The 26451-nt window shown below is 40.2% G+C and overlaps 1 protein-coding gene across 6 annotated transcripts in view; it reads left to right on the top strand.

The window, feature by feature from the left end:
* Positions 1-26451, top strand: part of akap9 (A kinase (PRKA) anchor protein 9) — a 108134-nt gene that overhangs the window by 33326 nt on the left and 48357 nt on the right. For 5 of the 6 annotated variants that reach the window (XM_061897538.1, XM_061897537.1, XM_061897541.1 and 2 more), the window contains 10 exons: positions 71-133; positions 1355-1504; positions 1580-1735; positions 1807-1995; positions 2071-4734; positions 5702-5776; positions 8177-8300; positions 8411-8654; positions 23264-23312; positions 23903-24160. In XM_061897538.1, coding sequence (XP_061753522.1) covers positions 71-133; positions 1355-1504; positions 1580-1735; positions 1807-1995; positions 2071-4734; positions 5702-5776; positions 8177-8300; positions 8411-8654; positions 23264-23312; positions 23903-24160 — 3972 coding nt within the window. The remainder of the gene's footprint in view (positions 1-70; positions 134-1354; positions 1505-1579; positions 1736-1806; positions 1996-2070; positions 4735-5701; positions 5777-8176; positions 8301-8410; positions 8655-23263; positions 23313-23902; positions 24161-26451) is intronic. The other variant, XM_061897539.1, reaches the window with a different exon arrangement.

Here is a 26451-nt window from a genome sequence, read left to right as displayed (position 1 = left end):
GGTAACTCTTATAAATAGCCACATAATCTGTCCCCAAAATGACGTTTTTGGCTCACACTTTGTGAATTAGCAGGTCAATGGCTGCCGTGAGATGACGGACAATCTAATGACGTCCTCCAAGGATTTTATTTGGGTACAGTAATCCCATCAGGCAGCTCTGCTCGCTGCTCTAATAGCGAAGCCGTCGTCTGCCGCTGCTGACTGTGCATTCATTCAACATGTTAAAGATTCACTAACGATGCCTTTCTAATGATTCGCTTTATACTAACATTTTTGAAAATAATCTTGGTGAGCAAGGTGACAACTTTCATTATGGAAGGAGTGAATGCTGCAGTCATATTACAAGAGAGGAAGCATGAAGTGGACGTGCTGATGAATTAAGGGAATGAAAGCAGAGATGTGGTTAAAAAAATGTTATTTGGAAAATAGTAATCAAGATCGTATGCATTATGTACAATGGAACTTCGTTTTACAGACTTAATTGGTTCTTGAACGGTGATTGTTAATCGAAAAGTGTAGTGAAGCAACTTTCTCAATTAACAATGTAAATATAAATAATGGGTCACCGTCCCAGGCTCAACGAAAGTCCATATTTTTATGAAGCTTTGTACACTTTGAACACAATATAATGTGCTGTACACTACTGTATATCAAACAAACATAACAAGGGGGTGATGGATAATTTTTGTCTTCATCAACAAGCCAAACCAACAACAAAAAGCTGCTGCCCTCTGTATGCAGTGCTCTATCAGCACTCGCACACACACTAATGATAAGAAATCACAAAAATACTTAACTTTAACAACCATATTACTACAATGATAAACATTAAAAAAAGTTAAATCCATCCACTTACATTAACATTGGCAGAGGAGCTGAAGAAACAGAGAAAGAAAAGGAAGTGGACGGGGTTTGGGGCTGTGTTTGCGTGTGTGCTTTTGTGCCACTGAATGGCAGGTAGTGTCTTTTCCTCTGCTGTGATGGCCGCCCCGGTACTGTGTTCTCTCGTTGTCCTTGCGTTTTTCTTTGTTTCTTGCATTGAACCACAGTCTTGCATTGAAGCATAGTCTACCAAGTCAAATTCCTTGTGTGTTAAACATACTTGGCCATTAAATCTGATTCTATATAAGCTGCTATAGCATTTTTTTCCAGAAAAGTCCGGGCCCATCACAATTAAAACTTGCTATGGTAAATTAGAGGGATTTTACATCGAGGTTCCACTGTATTTCTAACACTAGCTACGCATGCTCTCTCAAATCTCTCTGCTTACCCAGCTAACTGCTGCTGCATTGGTGATGATTAATTAGCCTGTCTTCTTTTCAGTAGTCTTAATATCTCCTATTTACCTGTTCAGGAGGAGGCGGAGCCCCTACCGGAGTTGATGAAGGAAGGCAGGATGCAGGACATCGCAGACTCGCTGGCAGTCAAGACCCAAGCAGTGGAGGAACTGAGTCAAGAGCTGGAGGAAATAAGGGCTGCATTTGGAACGGAAGGTGTGCAGAAGGTAAATGTCGATGAGATGGGAAATCTCATATCTTAGGATGGGTTCAAATGCTCAATGCTATCTTATGATTCGTAGTTGCAGGACTTTGAGGCCGCACTGAGGCAGAGAGATGGTATCATTACCCAGCTCACTGCAAACCTGCAGCAGGCTCGCAAAGAAAAAGACGAGATAATGAAAGAATTTCTGGAGCTGACGAAGCAAAGCCAAAAACTCCAAATACAATTTCAGCAGGTTGTTTTTTTAAAAAATTATATTATTTGGAATTGTACATGGTGTTATAGAACCTCAGCCTTTATTCACAGCTGCAAGCTGGGGAAACGATGAGGAACACTAGCCACAGCAGCACAGCAGCTGACCTCCTTCAGGCCAGAGAGCAGCTAGTGCAGTACCAACTGCAGCTAGACGAAGCCAACAACGAAGCCAGAAAGAGCCAGGAGAGGAGCCGTGAGCTCATCAGCCAGCTCCAGCACAAACTGAGCGACGTGGAGATGGTGAGAACTTCCAAGAAAAGGTGAATAGAAAATGGATGTTCTTCTTGTTTGTCTGATGCTTGGCTTTTATTGTAGTCAGGGAGAAAATCAGAGGAGACATTAACACAAAGGATACATGAGAGGGATGTGCTTATAACTGAAAAGGAAAAGGTCATCATGAATCAGGAGCAGTCTCTGACACAGTTGAGAACAGCAGAGGAGGCTCTTGCCAAAACGTTGAAGGAGAAAAATCAGCTGATATCTGAGCAGATGGCCATGATCAAAGAACACGAGCAGTCATTAACTCACTTCAGAGAAGAAGTTGCTGTTTTGGGAAGGACAACAAATGACAGCATCATTCAGCCGTCTGATGATAAGGATTTGATTATAACAGAGCAAGAGAGAATCATTTCAGATCGGGATTGTTCTCTTAGCCAGCTGGAGGAGGAGATGAAGACGTTGCAGCAAAACCTGTGCGGCCTCCAACAGCGAGTGGCTGCACAGGAATTGGAGCTTGAAAGATGTCTGGGCGACCTGGAACGCACTAAGTGTGATTTAGAAAGCTGTAAATGCGAATTGGAGAGATGTAAATTACAGCTGACAAAAGAGCAAGATGAGCTGCAAAGCTGTAAAAGTGACCTTGTGAGCTCTCGTGACAAGGAGCGAATGTCATCAGATGAGATCAAGCAGCTCATGGGAACAGTGGAGGACCTGCAGAGGCGCTGTCACCAGGGGAGTCTCTCTGAAGGAGACGCTGTGCAAAGAATGCAGGAGGATACCACCAGGAAGCTGGATCTTCTCAGGGCAGAGCTTGACGAGATGTACGGACAGCAAATTGTCCACATGAAGCAGGAGGTCAACCTGCGTCACACGGTTCGTTTGGAGGAACTGGCGGCGGAACATCATGAAGAGATTGAGCGTCTTCAAGGACAAAGATCCACTGAGATGGAGACTCTCACTGCTAAGATCAGGGAGCTTCAAGAGACATTAGATCAATCCCAATTGAGCCATAATAAAACGAAGCATGAACTTACTCAAGAAAAGCGCAACCTCAAAGCTAAAATTGAGAACCTCCATCGAGATCTTTGTTCAACAAAGGAAAAAGTGGTACTGGTATCCAGCAGTTTTGTCTCGCAGGCAAACCATCAAAGCGAGCTGCAGCGCCTTCAGGAGACCATTAGTGACCTGCAGTGCCAGCTGGCCGCTGCTCACGAAGCTGCGCTGGAGAGCGAAACAAAGCACGAATCAGAGACGACTAACTACAAGATCAAGCTGGAGATGATGGAGAGGGAGAAGGATGCCGTTCTGGACCGCATGGCCGAATCGCAGGAAGCCGAGCTGGAGCGATTGCGAACTCAGCTTCTGTTCAGTCACGAGGAGGAGCTTGAGCAACTTAGAGAGAAACTCCAGAGAGAGAGCTTCCTCAACACTGAAAACCTCCTCAACGAAGCTTCTCTCAAACACCAAAAAGCTCTGGATGACTTTCGCCTGGTTTATGAAGATGAGCTGCATTTGTTACAAAAGGAGAAGTCTGCTTTTTCTACAGAGAGAGAAGAGCTCATGCACCAAATTCTTGGCCTCAAAGATGATCTGAAGCTGGCGTTTGACAGCTCCAAAGCAGATGAGCTCGTGCAGCAGCTTGAGGAGCTTCAGGTGGAGCTCAAAGATCTCAGGAAGGGAGGGGATCAGCGGGTGAGACTGGAGAGGGAAATCCAGATGTTACTGAAAAAGACGGAGGTGCTTGAAAATCAAACACGAGAGAAAGAACAATGTTGGGAGAGCCAACGGAAAGCACAGCAGCAGGACGTGGACTTGAAAATGGCCAATTTGGAGACACTTAAAGCGGAGTATGATCAAATGCAGTGCCAGGTGGCTGAGCTCAGTGAGCAAATCTTAAAGCAGCGTACCACATTCTCCTTTGCCGAGAAGAACTTTGAAGTGAACTACCAGGAGCTAAAGGAGGAATACAGGAGCCTTGTGGAGGCTAAGAAACACCTGGAGAAGAGAACGCTCAAGGAAGCACTCGAGTATGAGGCCAAAATAGCTGGCCTCCAGTCACAAGTTCAGGAATTGGACATCATGAAGGTAAAAATGCAAGAGCAGTGCAGGGAGGTTGAAGAAGTTGTGGTGAACAAAGATACTACTGAGCTCATGGGAAAGCGTAATGTTACACTGAGTGAGAAGGAAGGCCTTAATGTGAGGCTTTCTGAAGTTACAAAGCAACTGGTGTTGACTGAGGAGAAAGTAGGGCGGCTGGAAGAGGAACTGAAGGATGTGAGACAGAAAAATGCAAGGTTTGTCGCTCAAAATCAAAATCTTTCCCAAGAGGTTAAAAGAATGAGAAGTCTGGACGGAGAAGGAAGGGTTAAGTCCCAGCAAGAAGAACTGAAGTCTGGGGGCTCTTTTGAGGACCCTCACACTCGCATTCAGTCTCTTCGAGGCAAGATTGAGACTCCGCACTCACTTTCAGCAGAGAGAGACTATATCCAGCAGAGGCTTTCTCCACCTCCAGCTGCGGTCCAGTCTTCAGGGGAGGGTCCTGTCGAAGGACGAGTCCCACAGAAGCTGTCAGTGTCAGGCTCAAACCGGCGCAAAAGGAGGCAGAGGTTGAAGCAGGAGCGCAAAGTGAGTGGCACCGAAGCTGGAAAGCAGGAGGAGGAGGAGGAGGAAGGCACAGCTGCAAGTGCTGCAGAACCAAAGATGCAGACCCAGAGCCAGGTTCTCTGCGATGAGGATTCGGCTGCCGGCACCATCAAGCAGGTATGACACTCGCATGCATTCACTGCATCAGCCTTTTGTCTCTGCCCTGTTTTTCATGTTGCTCGCATGATGATGAAAGGGCATTTCACACTGAAATATGAGCAATGATCGTTCCTCACTGGAGGCACAATGATAAAGCTTAGTCTCTTAGGTGCAGTGACAACCTAACTGTTGCATCGCTGCAATTGTTTTTATGTCTGTGCAACTCATTAAGTGTGGTTGCTATTGCAGAAAAAAAACCCATAAAATACAGCAACAAGTATTAAGACTCCATCAATATGCTGCTCATGTCTACTTTTAAAGGGGTTCTCTGCAAAATGTCTGTATATTTGAAGCTGCTCACCCTTAAAAAAAAAATAAACATCTTTGAGGTTTCTGTCAATTTTGCAGGAACAGTGAGTTGTTTAAGGTTAGATGCCATTTTAACCCTGTACTCACATGTGCGTTAAGTTGTATTAATTAAGCAAAAAGATACCGTATCTCTTCCATTTTGCGTGTGTCCGTGGGAGGGTGCGGGCATGTGTGCGTGTGCTTGCACTTTCTCACCTTGAGTTGGAACACCAGACTTAGTTTGCTGTCACGTGCCCTAATAGACAGTAGTATCACAACTGTTGCCATGGGAAAGATAAGGCCCTTAAAATAAAGACGCTAATAAAAAAAAAAGCATTGTAAAGTGAATAAAAAATAATGAAAGACATCAGAGCATCTTAAGCATTAAAGTTGAGTTGAGTTGAGTTTAAGTTTATTTTGAACATGCATGCATACAACATGATACATCACAATTTCTAATTTCTCTTGTAAACATGTTCGAAAAGGAGTAGGAAGAAGCAGAGCTTATTTAATCCTACCCCTTTTCTTTTACATAACAGTTGCTAAATTTAAAAGTGAGAACAGTAAATACATTTCACTGCTGAGACTGATTTTTGCAAATTATACAAAGTGTATATTGCACCTGCTTCTTCACCAGGTCAACAGACCCGAGGGAGAAAACCACTCAGGGTCAGTCGGATGTCCGGGAGTGGTGGAACAGACACCTGAGCATGTAAATATACATCATTTTATATACTGTGTATGTATTTTCTATTGTACTAATTGTACTGCATTTTGCCAAGTATCCAGAAAGGTGCTTATTAACCAAATTATCTTTTTTTTGTATTACATTTGTTTACTAAATGTGCCAATTGCTTTTAAAAGGCTCATGTTAGGATTTTTTTATACCTGTAAAACACTACTTTGTGGTGTACATAGCATGTAATGGTGGTTCTTTGGTCAAAATCTTACATAGATTATTTTTTATAGACAGTCTTCAAGCTACTTTCTGACTCTCTTCAGGATGCGCAGTTTTGTGGGCGGTCTTATTTACATGCCTACACTTCGACTGCATCTTCTACCAGCCATCTTTGTTGTAGTTTTTAGTGCTTCCATAACAAGCCTACTGTTAGATGTAAATTCGAACTATACGCTATTTTGTATTACAAATGGCAACTGCGGAGGATGTATGTGCATGTACGAGCCAGTCTGCCCTGCCACAAGAGGATAGAAAAAAGTAAGTTATTGACTATAGCGTCGAACTACAATGACGCAACAATCTTCGGGTAAATTTCGACCATATACAGAGACATCTGCTGGCGTCACGACTGGGAAAAATGTCACACGTTGGGGCAATTCCAAACGGCTCATTTGGAGGAAGTATGAAGGAAGGCAATGTTGTTCAACAGATATCTCTGCCATGCCTCTATGGTTTGGTTTTACATTTTCGGGGGTAATTCCGATCCCAAATACACAAACATGGGTACCAATAGGTAAGAAAAGTTAGTTTTGCTTAATAGGTCCCCTTTAAAAATGTTCTATTATAGAATAAACCATAACTAACTAACCATGACTAAAATAATTTCTATATTACACAGATGCCTATAGGGCGCAACCTTTCCAATGTATTTTACACAGTATATCCCGCCCTCTTTTGACTTCTTGTACGTAATTGCTATGAAAGTGATAAAAAAATTGATTGAAGGAATTTCAGAACCATTGATGTATATCAGCAATCTATCATTTCAAACTGGCACATTCCCAGATGAAATGAAAATAGCAAAAGGTGTACCGATTTACTAGACTGTTTCTTTACTACCACATTTTTCAAAAATCATTGAAATATTATTCAACAACAGATTGAATAAATTCATGAGCAAAAGTGGAAAATTAATATGGTTACAGAGCCAACCCTTCAACATCAAAGGAATTAATCAAATAGAAGAAATTACCAATGCATTAGATGGTAAACAGTGTGCAGCGGCAGTATATATTTAACAAAAGCATTCGACACGTTCAATCATCAAATCTTGATAAACAAATTAGAATGTTGTGGCATCAGAGAATTGGTTTTAAACTGGGTAAGAAGTTATTTAACCAACAGGAAACAATACGTAAAGATAGGTGAAAATATGTCAACAGTGCTAAATATATCTTGCAGCGATCAATACTAGGACCAAAATTGTTCAATCTTTATACAAGCCTTTGTAAAATTACTAAGGACTTTAGGTTAGTGCTATTTACAGAAGACATGGCTGCTTATTGTTCAGGAGAGAACACACGGAAGCTAATGCAGTTAATACCAGAAGAAATTAATAAAATGAAGATATGGTTTGACAAAAACAGACTATCTTTGAATTTCAGTAAAACTAAAATAATGCGATTTGGTAACAGTAAAAGTAAAAGTCAAACGCAAACACACATACGCAGTAGACATTGAATGAGTAAAAGAAACCAACTTTTTGGGTGTAGTAATAGATGATAAAATGAACTGGAAATCTCATATAGAAATATAGAAAATAAAGTGGCAATACATATTTCAATAATGAAAAAAGCAGAATATGTTCTAGACCAAAAATAATTACATATTCTCTGCTGCTCTGTTACCATATCTGAGTTATTTTGCAGAATTATGGAGAAATAACTACAAAACTACAATCAATTCACTAACTGTTACAAAAAAGGTCAGTTAGAATAATACATAATGTTGGATACAGAGAACATACAAACCCCTTATTTATTAAATCAAAAATATTAAAATTCAAAGACTTGTTGCATTTGCAAACAGCCAAATCTATGCACAAACAACATCAAAGGGGACAGAATGGCACTTTTATAATTACATAGGCTGGGCAAATTAGCGCTAATGCATGATGCACAGGCAGTAGAGACCTCGGCTTTTCATTTATTGCTCAACAATGATGCTAATTGGCTTGTTCCTGTTTCCCGTCATTGAAGTGGGATTAGTTGAAATATGTCTAATAATAAATCATCACCGATGAGAAGCAAAAACAAATGTGCTGTGCTCGTAATTTCATTTAAATCTGGCAATTATAATAGATCACAAAAAAGTGTGTATGTGTATTCTCTTGTGCTTTGTATTTGTCATATTCGTACTTTTTCCAATATTAAGGGCGAGTGCAGGCTGCAGTTGGAGGCGCAACGCATCAGTCTGACTCAGATGCACACTGCCCAGATGGAGCTGCTGCAGGAGGAGGCGGGCGACACTCTAAACCAGAAAAATGCAATGAGGGAAGGTGAGCTTACATGTTGTCCGTCTATTGTTTTATGTAATAAAGCCGGCTGTTATTAGCTTGTAATTTCCAGAGGGAACATTTAAGCCATTCTAATCTGTTCCACTGATTAGATCCAAAGGACCAGGGCAGTAAACTGGAAAGGTTGAAAATAGAGGCGCAGGAGAAGCAGCGACGTCTGGAGGAGAGTCACAGACAAGAGATAGAGCATGTCCAAGCGAGTCACAGACAAGAGCTAGAGCGTGTCCGAGCTCACTACCAGCAGAGGGCCATGGAGACGCAGGATCACTACACCACCGAGATCCACATGCTGCAGCAGAGACTGCAGGAGGTCACAGGATTACAGGTGCACTACAGGTGAGGGTGCTTCACAAACGGGTGTATTTTCAGATATTTTCTTGTTTGAGCCATCTTTTACTAACTGTATTGGATCCAATGAGACTGTGAATAGCATTTGTGTCACCTCTGTGGGTTGTGGTCGAAATGCTTGGAAATACATGCTAGCATACATGCAAGCCTAACATTTTATCATCAGTAGACAAATTAGTTGAATTAGAATAAATTAGTTTTAGTTTTACACACATATGCAACACTAAGGATAAAAAAATTATGGAAAAACAAAAAAATTATGGATGCGACAATTGATCGGCCCTCGATCAGTATCCAACAGGTTTTTCTGTCTGTTTAGTAAACTATATAGTGTTTATTTAATGACAATCATTATCCAACAGGTTTTTCTGTCTGTTTAGTAAACTATATAGTGTTTATTTAATGACAATCACAAAAGCTAATGCTTTTAGCTGACAATTGATTTGTTTTTGATCCCCTTGTTACGAACTGTTTACCGTTGTTGGTCTGGACCCCAGAATGCAGGCAAAGGGCAGGTGAGGACCCATTTACTATTACTAGTATTATTATTATTATAGTGCAGCAGGGAAATGCACTGGACGCACAGGGAACGCTATGCACTATGTTGAAATACAAAGCAAAAGGATCATAAGAACATGAATGGGAAAGGAGTGACAGAAGAGGATGTGGAAAAAATACCCGCACTAAACAGAAAATTATGCAAAATACAGGAAACTAATAATCGAGTCAAAACTTTCATGTGAAATAATGACACTCCTGGCCGACAGCAGCTAACATTTGTACACAGAGTTGAGTTACTCCCGCAAGTTCATAATCACCTATTGCCGCAAATAAAACTGTATCGCCTACAAGTATCAATATTATTGGAGGACAAGGCAAAACATTAAACACTACCGTAAGTAAGAGCAAGCAGGAGCAGACAAGAAGGCATGTTCATCGCTTAACAAGCTGTTAAGATAGGTTGAAACAACTCAAGAAATAAGAGCTTGGTAAACTTTAATAAGTCTAGATGGAACTGCGTTACTGTAGAAAGAAAGCAACTATTAACAAGAAATTAATGACTAAAATCCTAGGAGTGGAGAAAGAGGATAATATAACTGCAACTGAGTAGCATGGACTGTGAAGTGGCCAGGCATATGTACAGTAAGGGGAGGGTGTATACATCCATATATCTGTAGCATCAATACCACAGGTGGTATCAGTATATGATCGATACTAGAGTGATTAGATTGCTATTTTATTCTAAACATTTGTTTATTAAGTTTTTTTTAAATAGCCAAAAGTGCATCAATTGCTGTCCCCCATCCAAAAGAAAGAAGAAAAACAAAAAACAAAACACAGACAGATATTAACATAAAACCACAGACCGGTGCCTTTCTGAATGGCCCCAGTGAGATACAATGACCAACAAGCAAACAAAGGGCTCATCAACAACACACACTTCAATTTTGTTTCAATCGGGGTTAATTAAGAGATTAGTAATTTCGTCATATCTTTGAACACGACCCCACAGCTCTTAAAACTTTGCAGTACAAACATTCAATGTCAGCCCAATATTTTTCAGTTTTAGAAAATAAAGAAAAAAAGCTGTTGTCTTCCAATGTAACACAATGAGTCTTCTAGCCATTAAAGTAGTGAATGCTACAAAATAATTTTTGGATTTGTCGAGAGTTCATAACTGAGGTGCCACCCGAAATAGTCCACTTAGAGGATGGGTGGGCAAACTTGTTGGCTGACGGGCCACATTAGCTTTTGAAATTTGACAGACGGGCCAAGAGAGCACATGATGCATTTCAAAGCATATAAAATCTGTTGGAACTAAGAATAGGCTTCTCAAACATTGCCAATTTTAATCATTGATTGATTGATTGATACTTTTATTAGTAGATTGCACAGTTCAGTACATATTCCGTACAATTGACCACTAAATGGTAACACCCGAATAAGTTTTTCAACTTGTTTAAGTCGGGGTCCACGTTAATCAATTCATGGTACATCAATGTTCAACAATATTATATCAGAATATTAAAGAAACATACAAAAGTTATTAAAGGGTTATTAACACTTACAGTGTCTTTTAGGGGAAGCAGTGATGTTGATCCCCCTTTTTGGCCAGTGCGTCAAAGTCTAGTATCAGTTTTGTTGTGGCAATTCTCAGAACAGATCTTTGCTCAATTCTGTTTTAATATTTGGCGGGGCGGAATAAAGGGACCAACGGGCCGGATGTGGCCCTCGGGCCGTATTTTACCCACCCCTAACTTAAAGGATTCATTTCAATCCTTTTGCCAGTGACCACAGGCGAAGTGTTGAAAATGTTTGTCCAATAGCTGTTCAGGGACAGGCAGAGCCAAAACATGTATTATATTTGCTGGAGCCTGTTTACACCAATCACATAACACAGGTAGGCCATCATATATATTCGCTAATTGGACCTTGGTATAATAAGTGTGATGTATTAGCTCAGGGATCACCAACCTTTTTGAAACCAAGTGCTATTTCTTGGGTACTGATTAATGCGAAGGGCTACCAGTTTGACACACACTTAAATGAATTGCCAGAAATAGCCAATTTGCTCAATTTACCTTTAACTCTATGTTATTATTAATAATTAATGATATTTATCTTTGTGGAAACACTGATCATCTTAAAGATTTCTCACAAGAAATAGATCATTTTGATGACATGTTTTAAATAGGTTAAAATCCAATCTGCACTTTGTTATAATATATAACAAATTGGACCAAGCTGTATTTCTAACAAAGACAAATCATTATTTCTTCTAGATTTTCCAGAACAAAATTTTTAAAATAAATTCAAAAAACTTTGAAATAAGATTGAAATTTGATTCTACAGATTTTCTAGATTTGCCAGAATATATATTTTTCTAATTTTAATCATAATATTTCACAAATATTCTTCGTCGAAAAAACAGAAGCTAAAATGAAGAATAAATACATTTAATCAAAATGTATTTATTAATCTTTACAATCAAAAAATTAATTTACTTGAACATTGATTTAAATTGTCAGGAAAGCAGAGGAAGGAATTTGAAAGGTAAAAAGGTATATGTGTTTAAAAATCCTAAAATCATTTTTAAGGTTGTATTTTTTCTCTAAAATTGTCTTTCTGAAAGTTATAAGAAGCAAAGTAAAAAAATTAATGAATTTATTTAAAAAAGTGAAGACCAAGTCTTTAAAATATTTTCTTGGATTTTCAAATTGTATTTGAGTTTTGTATCTTTTAGAATTTAAAATGTTGAGCAAAGCGAAACCGGCTTGCTAGTAAATAAATAAAATGTAAAAAATAGAGGCAGCTCACTGGTAAGTGCTGCTGTGACAGACTCACGCCGTCGTCTTGCAGGTTCCATGGACCACCAAGGAAGGACATGACTTCGAGCAGGTTTGACTTGCTTTATTTTCCCACACAAGCTTGTCTGCGGTCGGGTCGCTCTTCCGCTGCGTCTCCCGTCTCCCTCTGCTGCTCGCTCCACCATCTGCTTTTCAGCAGCCCGTACTTCAGTCCGCCTCTCCTTGTCTTCGTCGTTGTATGTGTTTTTCTCGCCATCACCAGCCCCGTTCTCTCCTCCTTCTCCCCTGTTATACAGCGAGAGGAGATACGTTAATCGTGAACAGGTGCGCGATCCACACACCTGATCTTGTTTGTGGCGTCACTCCCGGCACGCCCCGCATCGCCGCTCGCTCGCCATCCCCGCCTCCTCGCCGCCATCTTGGGCTGGGCTCAAGCGTGCCATGCCTCTCTGTCGGACCGTCGGCTCCGCTTCTCCACAGCTGCTATTTGAGCTATTTTTAGAACAGGCCAGCGGGCGACTCATCTGGTCCTTACGGGCTACCTGGTGCCCGCGGGCACCGCGTTGATGACCCCTGTATTAGCTTGTTTGAATAAGGCTGTGTCTAGCACAAATTAAATACTTATAACCTCTATGGCCCTGCGATGAGGTGGCGACTTGTCCAGGGTGTACCCCGCCTTCCGCCCGATTGTAGCTGAGATAGGCGCCAGCGCCCCCCGCGACCCCGAAAGGGAATAAGCGGTAGAAAATGGATGGATGGATATAAACTCTACTTAAGATCGCTGTCCAATTATCCTCAGACAGACTCATACTCAAAGACTGGGATTTGTTTATAAAATTGGGTGTAATTGAGCCTTTTAAAGTTGGAAGTGATGTCAAAAACACATCTAAAACGGTCAGTCGGTAATTTTGTGAACTTTGGGAAAGTGTTGCGAACAAAACAGCGACTCTATAGATACTTAAAGAAATGTTGCTTAGGGAGTGCAAATGTATTACATAGTTGCTAAAAAAAAGAGGTAAAACTGTTGCCAATGTATACAATATATATATATAATGTATATAATAATGTTGTTGATCCCCAGTCTTGACCGCCTTAAAAAAGCCCTATGTATAAGAAAGGAAGGGAAAGCATGATTAGCAGTGATGAGTGCCAGACTAGAAATAGTCTGTATACCAAAATAGCACTTGAACTGAACCCAAATTTTGAATGAGGCTTTTACGATTAAGGTAGATAAGTCAATGGAAGAGTGAGTCAGAGCTCCAAGAGAAACTAGTTTAGTTGAGATTGACTCCATATTGCAGCCAATATTTAGGAATTCTAATATTGGTGGCCCAGTAAATAAATCTAAAATTAGTTCAACACCTCCCGTTGATTTGGGTCTTTGCAAATACTGTTTACGTAACCTGTCTGTCTACTTATTCCAAATTTAGTCAAGAATCTGACCTAATCTGATTTACAAAAGAAGGACTGAGGGAGAAAAAGTGGTATGAATTGGAACAGATATGAACATTGCGGAACAAAGCTGCAAGCGTTCGCATAACCTGCATACCGAAGTATGTGAACCATTGCGAGGAACTTTTAAAGGGAAAATTGTGCAGAGGATATTTTTTAACAGCATAATTTATAGGAAATGTATATATATATATTTTTTTACCTAAGTTCAATTTGTAACCAGACACATGACCAAAAGCTTGAAAACTACCCAGGGCGGCCGGGACTGACACGGAAAGGTTGGAAACAAATATGAGGAGGTCATCTGCGTAGAGAGATACTTTCACCTGCATATTGTGCCTACCTGTAATAAGCGGGTTGTGGAAAAGCACTGTTGACAGACCCTCAATGGCAAGAACTTAAAGCAATGGGCTGAGAGGACAGCTTTGCCGCCTAGAACGACAGAGGCAAAAGTATTGATCGGATATTATTTGTCCTGACAGAGGCAACCGAGGATAAACAGAGAAGTTTAACCCATGAAATAAAATTATTACCGAAACCGAATTTTTCCAGGACATAATATAAATAATCCCACTCCACCCTGTTAAAAGCCTTTAGCGCATGCAGTGATATCAATGCCTCTTGGGTGTTGGAAGCAGGCCCATTATACAATGTATTGAAAAGATGTCAAAGAGTAGAAAATAAGTGCTTTTTTTTTTAATTAACCCAGTTTGATCTGCAATAATCAGCTGGGATAGGCTACAGACACCCCCACGACCCTGAGAGGGACGAACGGGAGAAAATGAATGGATGAATGATCTGTATTTATAATATAAGGAAGAATGGTGTCAAGATGTAAAGCTAGCAGATTACACAATAATTTCAAATCCACATTCAACAGGCTAGTAGGCGATACGAAGTGCACAAAGATGGACCGGGGGCACCCATTCAGTTCCAGAGATCTGCTGCTTTGTAGTGATAATGCTGCAACCTTTAGTTCTGCAGCAGTGACTGGTCTCCCCAAATCCATCACAGCGGACTGATGAACTAAAGGGGTAGAACATTGAGCAGACGAGTAAAGGGATGTATAAAAAAATCCTTAAATACCAATCAATCAATCAATGTTTATTTATATAGCCCTAAATCAAAGGGCCGCCAAGCCACGACATCCTCGGTTCAGAGCCCACAAAAGGGCAAGGAAAAACTCACAACCCTCTGCCCTCCACAAGAGAGAGGAGGGCAGAAGAGAAAGAAAAGAAACGGCAGATCAACTGGTCTAAAAGGGGGTCTATTTAAAGGCTAAAGTATACAAATGAGTTTTAAGATGGGATTTAAAATACATTTAAATACATTTATCTCAAGGTCATGAGTGGTTACGCCTTAATAGTTTGAGTATGTGTAATATAATGGGATGCCGAAATCTGCTGTAACTGATGCACTCATAATGTGCTTGCATTATCACCATGTTCAGTGACGCGATCTGATGTCAGAATACTCAGTTTTGACCTTAGAGAGAGCCTTTCCTTGTAAACATGTGGGTTTTGAGAGACAGCGTAAAAGTTGCCGAGTGAGGATATGCAATGTGTCAGCCTAATCAATTTATTTTTCCAGTCTTTTCTCATAACTTGTATAAGAGATTATCTTCTACAAGTCTAATGCACAAACCCCGTTTCCATATGAGTTGGGAAATTGTATTAGATGTAAATATAAACAGAATACAATGATTTGCAAATCATTTTCAACCCAAAATGAGTTGAGTATGCTACAAAGACAACATATTTGATGTATAAACTGATAGACATTTTTTTTTGTTGTTGCAAATAATCATTAACTTTAGAATTTGATGCCAGCAACACGTAACAAAGAAGTTGGGAAAGGTGACAATAAATACTGATAAAGTTGAGGAATGCTCATCAAACACTTATTTGGAACATCCCACAAGTGTGCAGGCTAATTGAGAACATGTGGGTGCCATGATTGGGTATAAAAACAGCTTCCCAAAAAAGCTCAGTCTTTCACAAGAAAGGATGGGGCGAGGTACACCCCTTTGCCCACAACTGCGTGAGCAAATAGTCAAACAGTTTAAGAACAACGTTTCTCAAAGTGCAATTGCAAAAAAATTTAGGGATTTCAACATCTACGGTCCATAATATCATCAAAAGGTTCAGAGAATCTGGAGAAATCACTCCATGTAAGCGGCATGGCCGGAAACCAACATTGAATGACCGTGACCTTTGATCCCTCAGACGGCACTGTATCAAAAACTGACATCAATCTCTAAAGGATATCACCACATGGGATCAGGAACACTTCAGAAAACCACTGTCACTAAATTAGGGCTGGGCGATATATCGATATACGCAATATATCGCGGGTTTGTCTCTGTGCGATATAGAAAATTACTATATCGTAATATTCAAATAGACATTCTCACACAGTTGTTTTTAGCTGCGGGCATTACACTACAGGCTCTCTTCGCTCTTTCCTGTGTCTCCTTCCCACAGACAGGCAGGCGCACATTCTTACATACGTCACATACTGTCACGTCATACGTAAACGCCCTCGCCCAGCAGAGAGGTAGCGGCGTGGCTAACATTAGCTGTGATGCTTGCGGGTTGTTGCAAGAGAAAGAAGGTGCGAATCTCGTAACAAATGAAGAAAGAATTAAATCCCTAGAAAAACAGCATGGGATCCATCGTCTGGCGGTGGTTCGGCTTCAAGCGTGAATATGTGGAATAGACAACTTTAATTTGTCATGTGTGGGGCACAAGCGTTGCTACCAAAAGTAGCATTACTGCTAATATGTAGCATCATTTGAAAATACACCTGCTAATAACTTTAATAAATACAGTTTTGGTAAATTGACTTAGTTGTGATTTCCTTCTCTGCATGAAAGTTCAAAAGTAGCATATATTAGTGCAGTATGAACAAGAATGTTTTAATGTAGACACATAGAATCACCATACTGCTGTGATTATATGTATCCAGTGTTCATTCAAGGCTAAGGCAAAATACAGAGAAATAGATCGTATATTGCGATATGGCCTAAAAATATCGCGGTATTAAAAAAAAAAGGCAATATCGCCCAGCCCTACACTAAATACAGTTTGTCGCTACATCTGTAAGTGCAAGTTAAAGTTCTACTATGCAAAGCGAAAGCCATTTATCAACAACATCCAGAAACGCCGCCGGCTTTTCTGGGCCCGAGATCATCTAAGATGGACTGATGCAAAGTGGAAAAGTGTTCTGTGGTCTGACGAGTCCACATTTCAAATTGTTTTTGGAAATATTCGTGTCATCCGGACCAAAGGGGAAGCGAACCATCCAGACTGTTATCAACGCAAAGTTCAAAAGCCAGCATCTGTGATGGTATGGAGGTGCATTAGTGCCCAAGGCATGGGTAACTTACACATCTGTGAAGGCACCGTTAATGCTGAAAGGTACATACAGGTTTTGGAACAACATATGCTGCCATCTGAGCAACATCTTTTTAATTGATGCCCCTGCTTATTTCAGCAAGACAATGCCAAGCCACATTTAGCACGTGTTACAACAGCGTGGCTTCGTAAAAAAAAATAGTGCAGTAACTTTCCTGGCCCGCCTGCAGTCCAGACCTGTCTCCCATTGAAAATGTGTGTCGCATTATGAAGCGTAAAATACGACAGCGTAGACCCCAAACTGTTGAACGACTGAAGCTCTACATAAAACAAGAATGGGAAAGAATTCCACTCTCAAAGCTTCAACAATTAGTTTCCTCAGTTACCAAACTTTTATTGAGTGTTGTTAAAAGAAAAGGTGATGTAACACACTGGTGAACATGCCCTTTTCCGAACTACTTTGGCACGTGTTGCAGCCATGAAATTCTAAGTTAATTGTTATTTGCAGAAAAAAAACTAAGTTTATGAGTTTGAACATCAAATATCTTGTCTTTGTAGTACATTCAATTGAATATGGGTTGAAAAGGATTTACAAATCATTGAATTTCGTTTATATCTACATCCAACACAATTTCCCAACTCATATGGAAACGGGGTTTGTACGTCTTCAGCGTCTCCTAGAACACAGAGGCCGACGGGGTCTTACTCAAGAGTATAAAGAAATCTATTTAACGTGAACAAAATCCACAAAGTCCTCATTTAATAGTAATCGTTTATTAAAACGCCACGGCGCATGTGTGGTTGTTAGGTTTTTAAAGCGTATATCCATTAAAATTAGAGCATGACCCGAAGTAACAATTGCATTGTCTTTGCATGTAGGTATAGATGAAAGTAGTTTGTTATCAACTAAAAAGTAATTAATTTGGCTGAAGGGTTTGATGGACGTGAGACAAGAATGAATATTGCCTTTTAATAGGACCCATAAAGCGCCAGACATCTGATACAGAAATTCCTGCATAAAAGACCTTACCTTATTGAAGGTAGACACCTTTTGTATAATGAGTGAAATAACTGGGGATCAAGCCAACAGTTGAAATTCTCCTCCCAGTCTTAAATAGCACATTGACAAATCAGAGAGGTTCAGAAAAGGCGTTTGAAAAAGATGTCATCATCATAGTTGGGGGCATAAACATTTAAAAGAACTACAGGAGTGTTTAAAATCTTGCCAGTGACGATAACAAACCTCCCATTGTGGTCAGAAATGTTTAAGATTTACAAAAGGAATTTTTTTGCAGCAGAATAGCAGAAAACCTCACCCACAAATAAAGAATGAATGATCGGTCTCCTCTCAACTTCCAGTGGCCTGGAGCTTTAAGATGAGTCTCCTTCAGAAGGAAGACATTAGCCCACATATGGCAAAGATGGTGTAGCACCTTACTTTGATAGGATTATTAGGTCCCTTAAGTCCCCTGGTCGCATGGCCAAGTTTGTAGAGCAGCTGTGCCAGCAACTTGAGGGGTTCCAGGATGGATCCCCCTTCCACCATCCTAGTCACTGCTGTTGTATCCTTGGGCAAGACACTTTACCCAACTGCTCCCAGTGCTACCCACACTGGTTTAAATGTAGCTTAAACGGGCACTGCAGCTGGGAAGAGTGCCCACCCTCTGGAAGACGTCATGCATCGTTCCAGTTCCCAAAAATAACTGCCCCAGTGAGCCGAACGACTACAGACCAGTGGCGCTCACCTCTCATCTAATGAAGACATTGGAGTGGCTCTTTCTCAGCCTCCTCAGACCACAGGTGCAACATGCCCAGGACAGCCTGCAGTTTGCATACCAGGCAGGCCTTGGTGTGGAGGATGCTATCCTTTACCTGCTGCATCGAGCCCACTCACACCTGGATAAGGGAAATGGCACTGTGAGGATCCTGTTCCTGGACTTCTCGAGTGCCTTTAATACCATCCAGTCCTTCAGGACAATCTCTACAAAATGCGAGTGGACCCCTGCCTGGTTGCCTGGATTTCGAACTACCTCACCGACAGGCCACAGTACGTCAGACTGAAGAACATCACGTCTGACACTGTGATCAGCAGCACCGGAGCACCGCAGGGAAGGGTGCTGGCCCCTCTTCTCTTCACCCTGTACACCGCTGACTTCTGCTACAACTCAGAGCTGTGTCACATCCAGAAGTACGCGGATGACACAGCCATCGTCAGGTGCATCAGGAACGGCAGAGAGGAGGAGTTTCGGAACCTGGTGAGGTACTTTGTTGTCTGGTGCCACACAAACCTCTTGCAACTCAATCCATCAAAGACCAAGGAGCTGGTCATTGACTTTGGGAGGTCGAGTCCACGGTTACAACCTATTGTGATCGAGGGAGTTGAGGTACAGACCGTGGACTCATTCAAGTACCTCGGGGTTTGGGTGGACAATAAGCTGGGCTGGACTGTTAACATGGACCACCAGTACAAGAAAGGACAGAGCAGGCTGTACTTCCTCGGGAGACTGCACTCCTTGTAGAAAACTCCTGTGGATGTACTACCAGTCTGTGGTTCCCAGTGTTCTGTTCTACATGGTAGTGTGCTGGGGGGGCAGTACATCTAAGAAGGACAGCTCCAGACTTGAGAAACTGATCAGGCGGGCCGGTTCTACAATCGGAATGAAACAGGACTCACTGGTGACGGTGGCAGAGAAGAGCACTGTTGACAAACTAGTGAGCATCCTGGATGATGCCAGTCACCCTCTGCATAGCGTTATCAGTAGCCAGAGGAGCCTGTTCAGTGCTAGACTGCTTCATCCCAAGTGCAGGACTAATAGACTCAAAAACTCCTTTGTCCCACACGCCATTAGACTGTACAACTCCTCTCTGGGGCGGGGGGCGGGGGGTACTAGGATGACAGGGGATGCAAAACAATTACAGTGCAATATGTTTTCATAACATGGTCACTACTGCCTACTTTGTCTTGTTATATTCTTATTTTACTGTTATATTATTATTCCCATTGTTGCTTTTTATTTTTTATTCTTATTGTAATATTTCTCTATTTTGTTTCCATTTAAACCCCCATTATTTACTTTTTACTTTTTTTTAATTGATCTCAACTTTTTACACTGCTGCTGGAATTTTAATTTTCCTGAAGGAACTCTCCTGAAGGAATCAATAAAGTACTATCTATCTATCTATCTATCTATCTATCCATCTATTTTAAAGATGTAAATGATGGGATTCACGAGTGCTTTTTCTCTACAGAAAAGCACTGTATAAATATAATTAACTTAGTTAAACCTAGTGAACCTAATGCCACACCCACCGGATGTCGTTGTCAGATTAGGTAATATAGCAAAATGCCAGCATTAAATTTGCAAAAATACAACAACGCAAAACTGGTAGAACTCAAAATGAATAAATAAATTTAAGTAATAATAGATAAATAAATAAAAAGATAAACTTGCCGGACACACAAACCACCCTGCTAGAGCATCCCTCTAAACAGGGTGTGCGCATCCTCTCCTCCCTACAAGAAAAACCTTCCCCGCCTCTACTACACTAAGCAGCTATGAAAAAACAAACTGACAGTGGGCAGTGGAAATGATACATGTCATTAACCAGTAAAGTGCAATAAGGTGAATGTAAGGTAAATGCGGAGGCAGCGTGTCCGCGCTGTGGTTGTACTTTAATATTTACGAGATGTGCACAATTTAAGATGACACTGGCGGCTTTTAAAGAGAGAGAGGCTCCCAGCAACGTGAAGCAAGTGTGATGTCAGGCTCTCTGCGGCTCGCTTTGCGTTACGGACATGGCGCGACAGAACCTAAACAGTCACCAATAACACCAAAAATAGATGCTAGATTTGTGGCCAATCTATTTTTTTTTTTTACAGAAAAAGTGACTAAAAGGATTGGAGAAATCCCCCCCCCCCCAAAAAAATCTCAACAAAGTACAATAAGCTGCAAGAGTTCAAAAATAGAACAAAATTATATGTAAGAAAAATATATATGTTCATACTATCCTTAATAACAAATTTGTTTTACATGTATATTTACATCCCTTTTTAAAGAATATGTGCATCATAGCAAATCCTGCGATGACGTCATGTCGACTACGCCCTAACTATGCCCTACCGCCACAGGTATTTTGGCAATCTAGGGGAAACTCTGACATTAACAAAATAAAAATGTTTTACATTACAATCATGCTTTGTCAGAGATGTTTTGTAATTTTATTCTATGATATATGCACCTAAAGAAATGCTAGTAAATCAGTTTAGGAATATGGGGGCAGATGGGGTGGATGTTTCTGGCTGGCTAAAATATTGTGTAAATTCTTGTTCTGGTCAAGTAATCAATTACAGAATGATTAGCAGGCTCAATATTATATATTATTAATTAATAGAGAAGGTTAAACATTGTCATGCATCAATAGGAAGCCACCCCCCTTGAAAATGACACTTATTAATGATAAAAAATTATACTTATCTGCGATTAATTTTGAGTTAACTATGAGCAATGCGATTATTGCGTTTCAATATTTTAATTGTTTGACAGCCCTCATTTTTGCTAAAATATAACTACTGCTGTCAAGTGATAAATCATTTAGGTTAATTAATTATCATATGTAATTATTTAATCAATCAGACAAAAGCCCTACATTTGAGGTATGTTCATTAAAATTTAATATTGTGGCAGATCAAAAAGTATATAGATTTACACCTAAAAATACAGTAGTGAAATAAGGCTTGAGGTTCACATAAAGTGTTGAAGCAAATACATAAAAAATAGAACACTTTTGTTACAAATGTAAGTATTGAATGTTGAATTTATTGCTATCCCTGCACTTCAGATAAAAGAAATAAAACGGACCAGTCAATCACAGTGAACATCATTAATGTCATTGGTCATCATCACAAAATAGGGCAGCACGGTTTGGCACAGGGGTTATTACGTGTGCTTCACAATACGAAGGTCCTGGGTTCCATCCTGGGCCCGGGATATTTCTGTCTGGAGTTGGCATGTTCTCCCAGTGACTGCGTGGGTTCCCTCCGGGTACTCGGGCTTCCTCCTACCTCCAAAGACATGCACCTGGGGATAGGTTGATTGGCAACACTAAATTGGCCCTAGTGTGTGAATGGGAGTGTGAATGTTATCTGTCTATCTGTGTTGGCCCTGCGATGAGGTCGCAACTTGTGTACCCCGCCCTCCGCCCACGTGCAGCAGAGATAGGCCCCAGCACCCCCCGCGACCCCTTAATGGACAAGCGGTAGGAAATGGATGGATGGATGGACCACCACAAAATAAGATAATAAAACGACATCAACAAAAAATCCTCACAATATATTTTTTATATACAGTAGGTTGATCATTTTAATTGTTGGCTTTTATTATTTTTCCTGACTGTCAATTCTCATACGCGTACTTCAATGTGCAACATTGTTTTATGTTTTAACCCTATTAAACGATGAAACATGAAGCTGTTTACTTATGATTTTATTTCGTCCTTCGGGAGATGCGCATGCGCCCTACGACACCCACGGGTAATTACAACAACATTCTTTAATTTTATATATATTTTGCATGTCATAAATCACTATACTGATGCACACATATGTTATATTAGTATATCGTCAGATGAATGTGGGACAAAACACACCCGGAAGTGAGGCTATTTCTCCATAGCTCATGTAAGTAGATGGATGCACGTTGCAGCCCAAAAAAATTGTTTACTGCTAAAACAATACAACACTGAAAATCATACAAGCTATAAACACACTTCTAAAATGGATTTAAGTGTATTATTAACATTTAAAACTATTTGTTAATCCTATACTCACTATTTAAAACCGCTAACATCGCACGCTTTACCGGCCAGTGTAGTGACAGAGTAAGACGTTGTTACTACTTTTATATTATGTAATGTTGATGTTATTTGGTTTGTCTATTTTATTTTATGGATTTGTTCTTTAAACTTGATTTTTTTTTTTTTAATGCGCTACACTGTTTCTAGTTTTATCTTAGTATAAATGTGTATTTTCTACCTTGCAGCACTTGGTGAAACTTGTATTGTTTTTAAATTGCGCTATATAAGTAAGGTGAATTGGATTAATGAAATTCAAGTACACCGTTGGAGAGTGAACATTTAAATTAACGCAATTAAAATATATAGTCCGCTAAATATGACCGTAACTAATAAATTGCAATTAACACAATAATTTGACACCCCTAATAACAGCTAATACATTAATCGACTTCGATCGATCTTACTCATGGATGATCTGTACCGGTGTCGGCAGCATAAAGGCAACAGCCCTACAAAAATGGTAGCTTACATAAACACAAACATATAAAGTTTATTCATTTATGTGCTGTAAAATTGCAAAACCAAGAAAAAATACCCTGAAAAGAAGACATTATCCCAGAAGAAAATAGCTTAGTACTCATAGGCTGCTTATGTCATATCTAACATATGTGTTGTTTTTTGTTTTCAGCATCTCAAGTGGAACAGAGTGCAGGAAACTCCACAATGAGGAACTAAAGGTTTGGGCTACATAATTTTTTGCCCACTTTTAAATCAGACATGTCACATCATTACGTCTTACTACGAGCTGATTGGCGTACTTGCATTAAGAGAGTCTGACAGTCAAGTGTGAGTGGGCAAAGTTGCCTGTAGGGCTGAGTGTGCCCTAAATCCCGCCACAACCCCTCCACCCTTTTTTGCTCCCGAAGCAGCAGGATGAACTGTCCTATATCGAATGATTAAAAGGGTCGGAAGTTACATAATCCGCCTGTATTGCGTGTCGCTTTTGAAGCAAGCGCGCATACCCTGGTGTTTGGCGGCTGCCTCAAAGTAGGATGCAGTCTCGCGTGGATAGAGCGCCCATCTCCCTTGCATGGCTCTCTTTGTCATCCATCCTCAAAACTTCCTCAAGCTCGAACTCTGGTGATTCATCACAAGACAGTTTTTCTGGGCAGAATGCATCTTCAAGTAATATAACCCTAGAGCAGGAAGAGAATAACCTTGTCTATTGATCCGGAGGAGAAGGGTGGGCGGGGTTTTGCTACAGTACAGATGACTTGTTTTTGTTTTTGCCATATCTCTTAATAGTCATGCTCTCGTCCCCGTGCAGGACCTCACCGATGAACAACTCCTCGAGTGGGTTTCCGGCTCTAGCTGGCAAGGAAGGTCTACAGGCTTGAGTGCGCAGCTGCAGACGCTGAGGAGAGCACTGTATAACAAGTATGTCCATGAAGTTGCCGTGCTCAAAGAGCAGCACAGCAGCGAGCTGAGGAGGCTGAGAGAAGAGAGTGCAGGAGAGAGGACACCAGGGCAAAGCCAGAAGGAGGGACGAAGAGGGCAGGAGAGCGTGGAGGAGGAAGTTGCCAAGGTAGGGAACTTTCTCATTACCTCTGCCAAGTAACTTTTTGTCTAACAGTTTTTGTCATATAAACAGTATAGTTTAGTATTTTTCCATTGTTAGTTTAATCATTTTAATGTGCCTTTACAGGTTTAAAAGCCCAAACCAAATATGATCCAAATTGTGCTGAGACACTTACACGTCTTTATGAAATTTTATTTATTTTTTATGTTTCATCAAGCTATAACCCTTTAAATTGTACATGGAAAATACCCTTTGACACATTTATGTCAAGTTTCATCAGGCTTTATAGTTTTAATGATATTTTCCTCAATTTTTAGTGACTTTCAGCTATTGAGATTATTTGCTACAGAACTGAATGCTCATGCATGGACAGTTGAGCCAGTGATGTGTAGACATAGACGTATAGTATATGTAACCGGATGGGATCGGAGGCCGATATTGGCCTTTTTTTTCTTAATCATTTTTTATTGTTTTTTTTTTTTACATATACAGTACAGCAATACAAGTAAACACATGTCAAATGTTCTTAATCCACAATTTTTTTTTTCTAAAAAAAACATGCATTAGTCCAATAAGTACAGGCTAATATTGACAAGAAGCCAAAACAACTGCACTCCTGTATGTCCCCAACACGGTGCAGCAATACATAAAAGCAGACAAAAGGCTTATCAATTAGCTACCTTTCAATTACTTTTCAATCGGGGTTAAATTTGAGATCAGTCTCTTTTGCCTATTTTAGGAAACCACCCCATACCTCCCAAAACTTTAAAGAACTGTTCAATGTGAGCATAATTTTCCCCATTTTAAGGAAGTAAATAATATCTCTAATCCAGCAAGTGTAGCAGTGAGGTGCTGTAGCCTTCCAATTTAGCACAATGAGTCTTCTAGCCAGTAGTAGTAGTAAATGCTACCAAGTTCTTTGTGGATTTGCTAAGAGAGGAAGACAGAGGGGCCATACTAAATAGTCCAATTAGAGGATTCGGTTCGATTTTTTGCGCCAATTGCCAAAGACAAAGTATTACAAATTTCAGTCTAATAACTGCACAGAGATGGGCAAAGCCACAACATATCCATTACGTTTGCTTGAGACTGTTGACACCGATCACATAACACCGGCTATTCCATCAAACATCTTAGCAAGCCGGACCTTGGTATACCATGTATTGAAAATGTTTTTTCTTGGTCAAGTAAAAAAACTTATGCACTCTACTTAATCTCTGTCCAGTTCTCCTCAGATAAGGTCACACCTAAGTCACCCTCCCAAAGTGTCTTAATTGAATTCAGATATTCAGGGCGTAAATAAAACATTTGATCGTAAAAAGGTGTAATTGATCCTTTTAAAGTCAGAAGTTGTGTCAAAAAAGCATATAAAACTGTGTCAGTTGGTACATTTGGAAACCTGGGAAAAGTATTACAAACACAATTGCGGATCTGTAGATATCTAAAAAAGTGTTGATTAGAAAGTAAAAATTTACCACAAAGTGGCTGGAAATAGGCAATGGATAAATCTTTAATGTTGTTGATCCTCAATTTCGACAACAGAGGGGGAAAAGTATGGTGGGCAGTGGTGGGTGCAACTAGAATTAGTCTATAAACCAAAATAGCGCTTAAACTGAACCCAAATTCTGAATGAGGTTTTCACTATTGGATTATTTGTATGCGGAAATTAGATAGTGGATGAGAGAGTGAAACAGAGCCCTAAGAGATAGTGGTTTAGTTGAGTTAGCTGTCATAACCAGCCATAAAGAAGGGGGATGAAATGCTTCATTTTGCTGACAATTTTAAGAATTCTAATCTTGGTGGCCCATGTAGTAAAACCTAAAGTTTGGTAGTGCTAATCCTCCTGATGATTTGGGTCTCTGTAAATATTGTTTATGTAACCTGAGAATCTTTTTATTCTAACTGAAGTCTAAAATCTATATAATTTACGAAATAAGGACTTACTGTAAGGAGAAAAAAGTCAGAAAATCGCGGTAGTACATTCCTTTTAACAGAGTTGAGACAGGCCACTGTAGATGAATTAAGGAAGGACCAGCAATCAAAATCTCTCTGGATTCTGGACAACAGTGCAACAAAATAGATTTATGAAGCTCTGCAAGCGTATGTGTGACCTGGACACCCAAGTATGTGAAACTTTGCAAGGCAATTCTTAAGGGAAAATTGTGCAGAGGATATTTCTTAGCAGCAGAATTTATAGGAAATATTTCACTTTTACCCTTGTTCCATTTGTAACCAGACACATGTCTAAAAGCTTGGAGAGTACTTAAGGCAGCCGGGACAGAGACAAAGATGTCTGA

Source organism: Nerophis ophidion, linkage group LG04 (assembly GCF_033978795.1).
Source record: "Nerophis ophidion isolate RoL-2023_Sa linkage group LG04, RoL_Noph_v1.0, whole genome shotgun sequence".
NCBI lineage: Eukaryota > Metazoa > Chordata > Actinopteri > Syngnathiformes > Syngnathidae > Nerophis > Nerophis ophidion.
The sequence above is the reverse complement of the archived record's forward strand: the minus strand, read 5'-3'. Positions and strand labels throughout refer to the sequence as shown.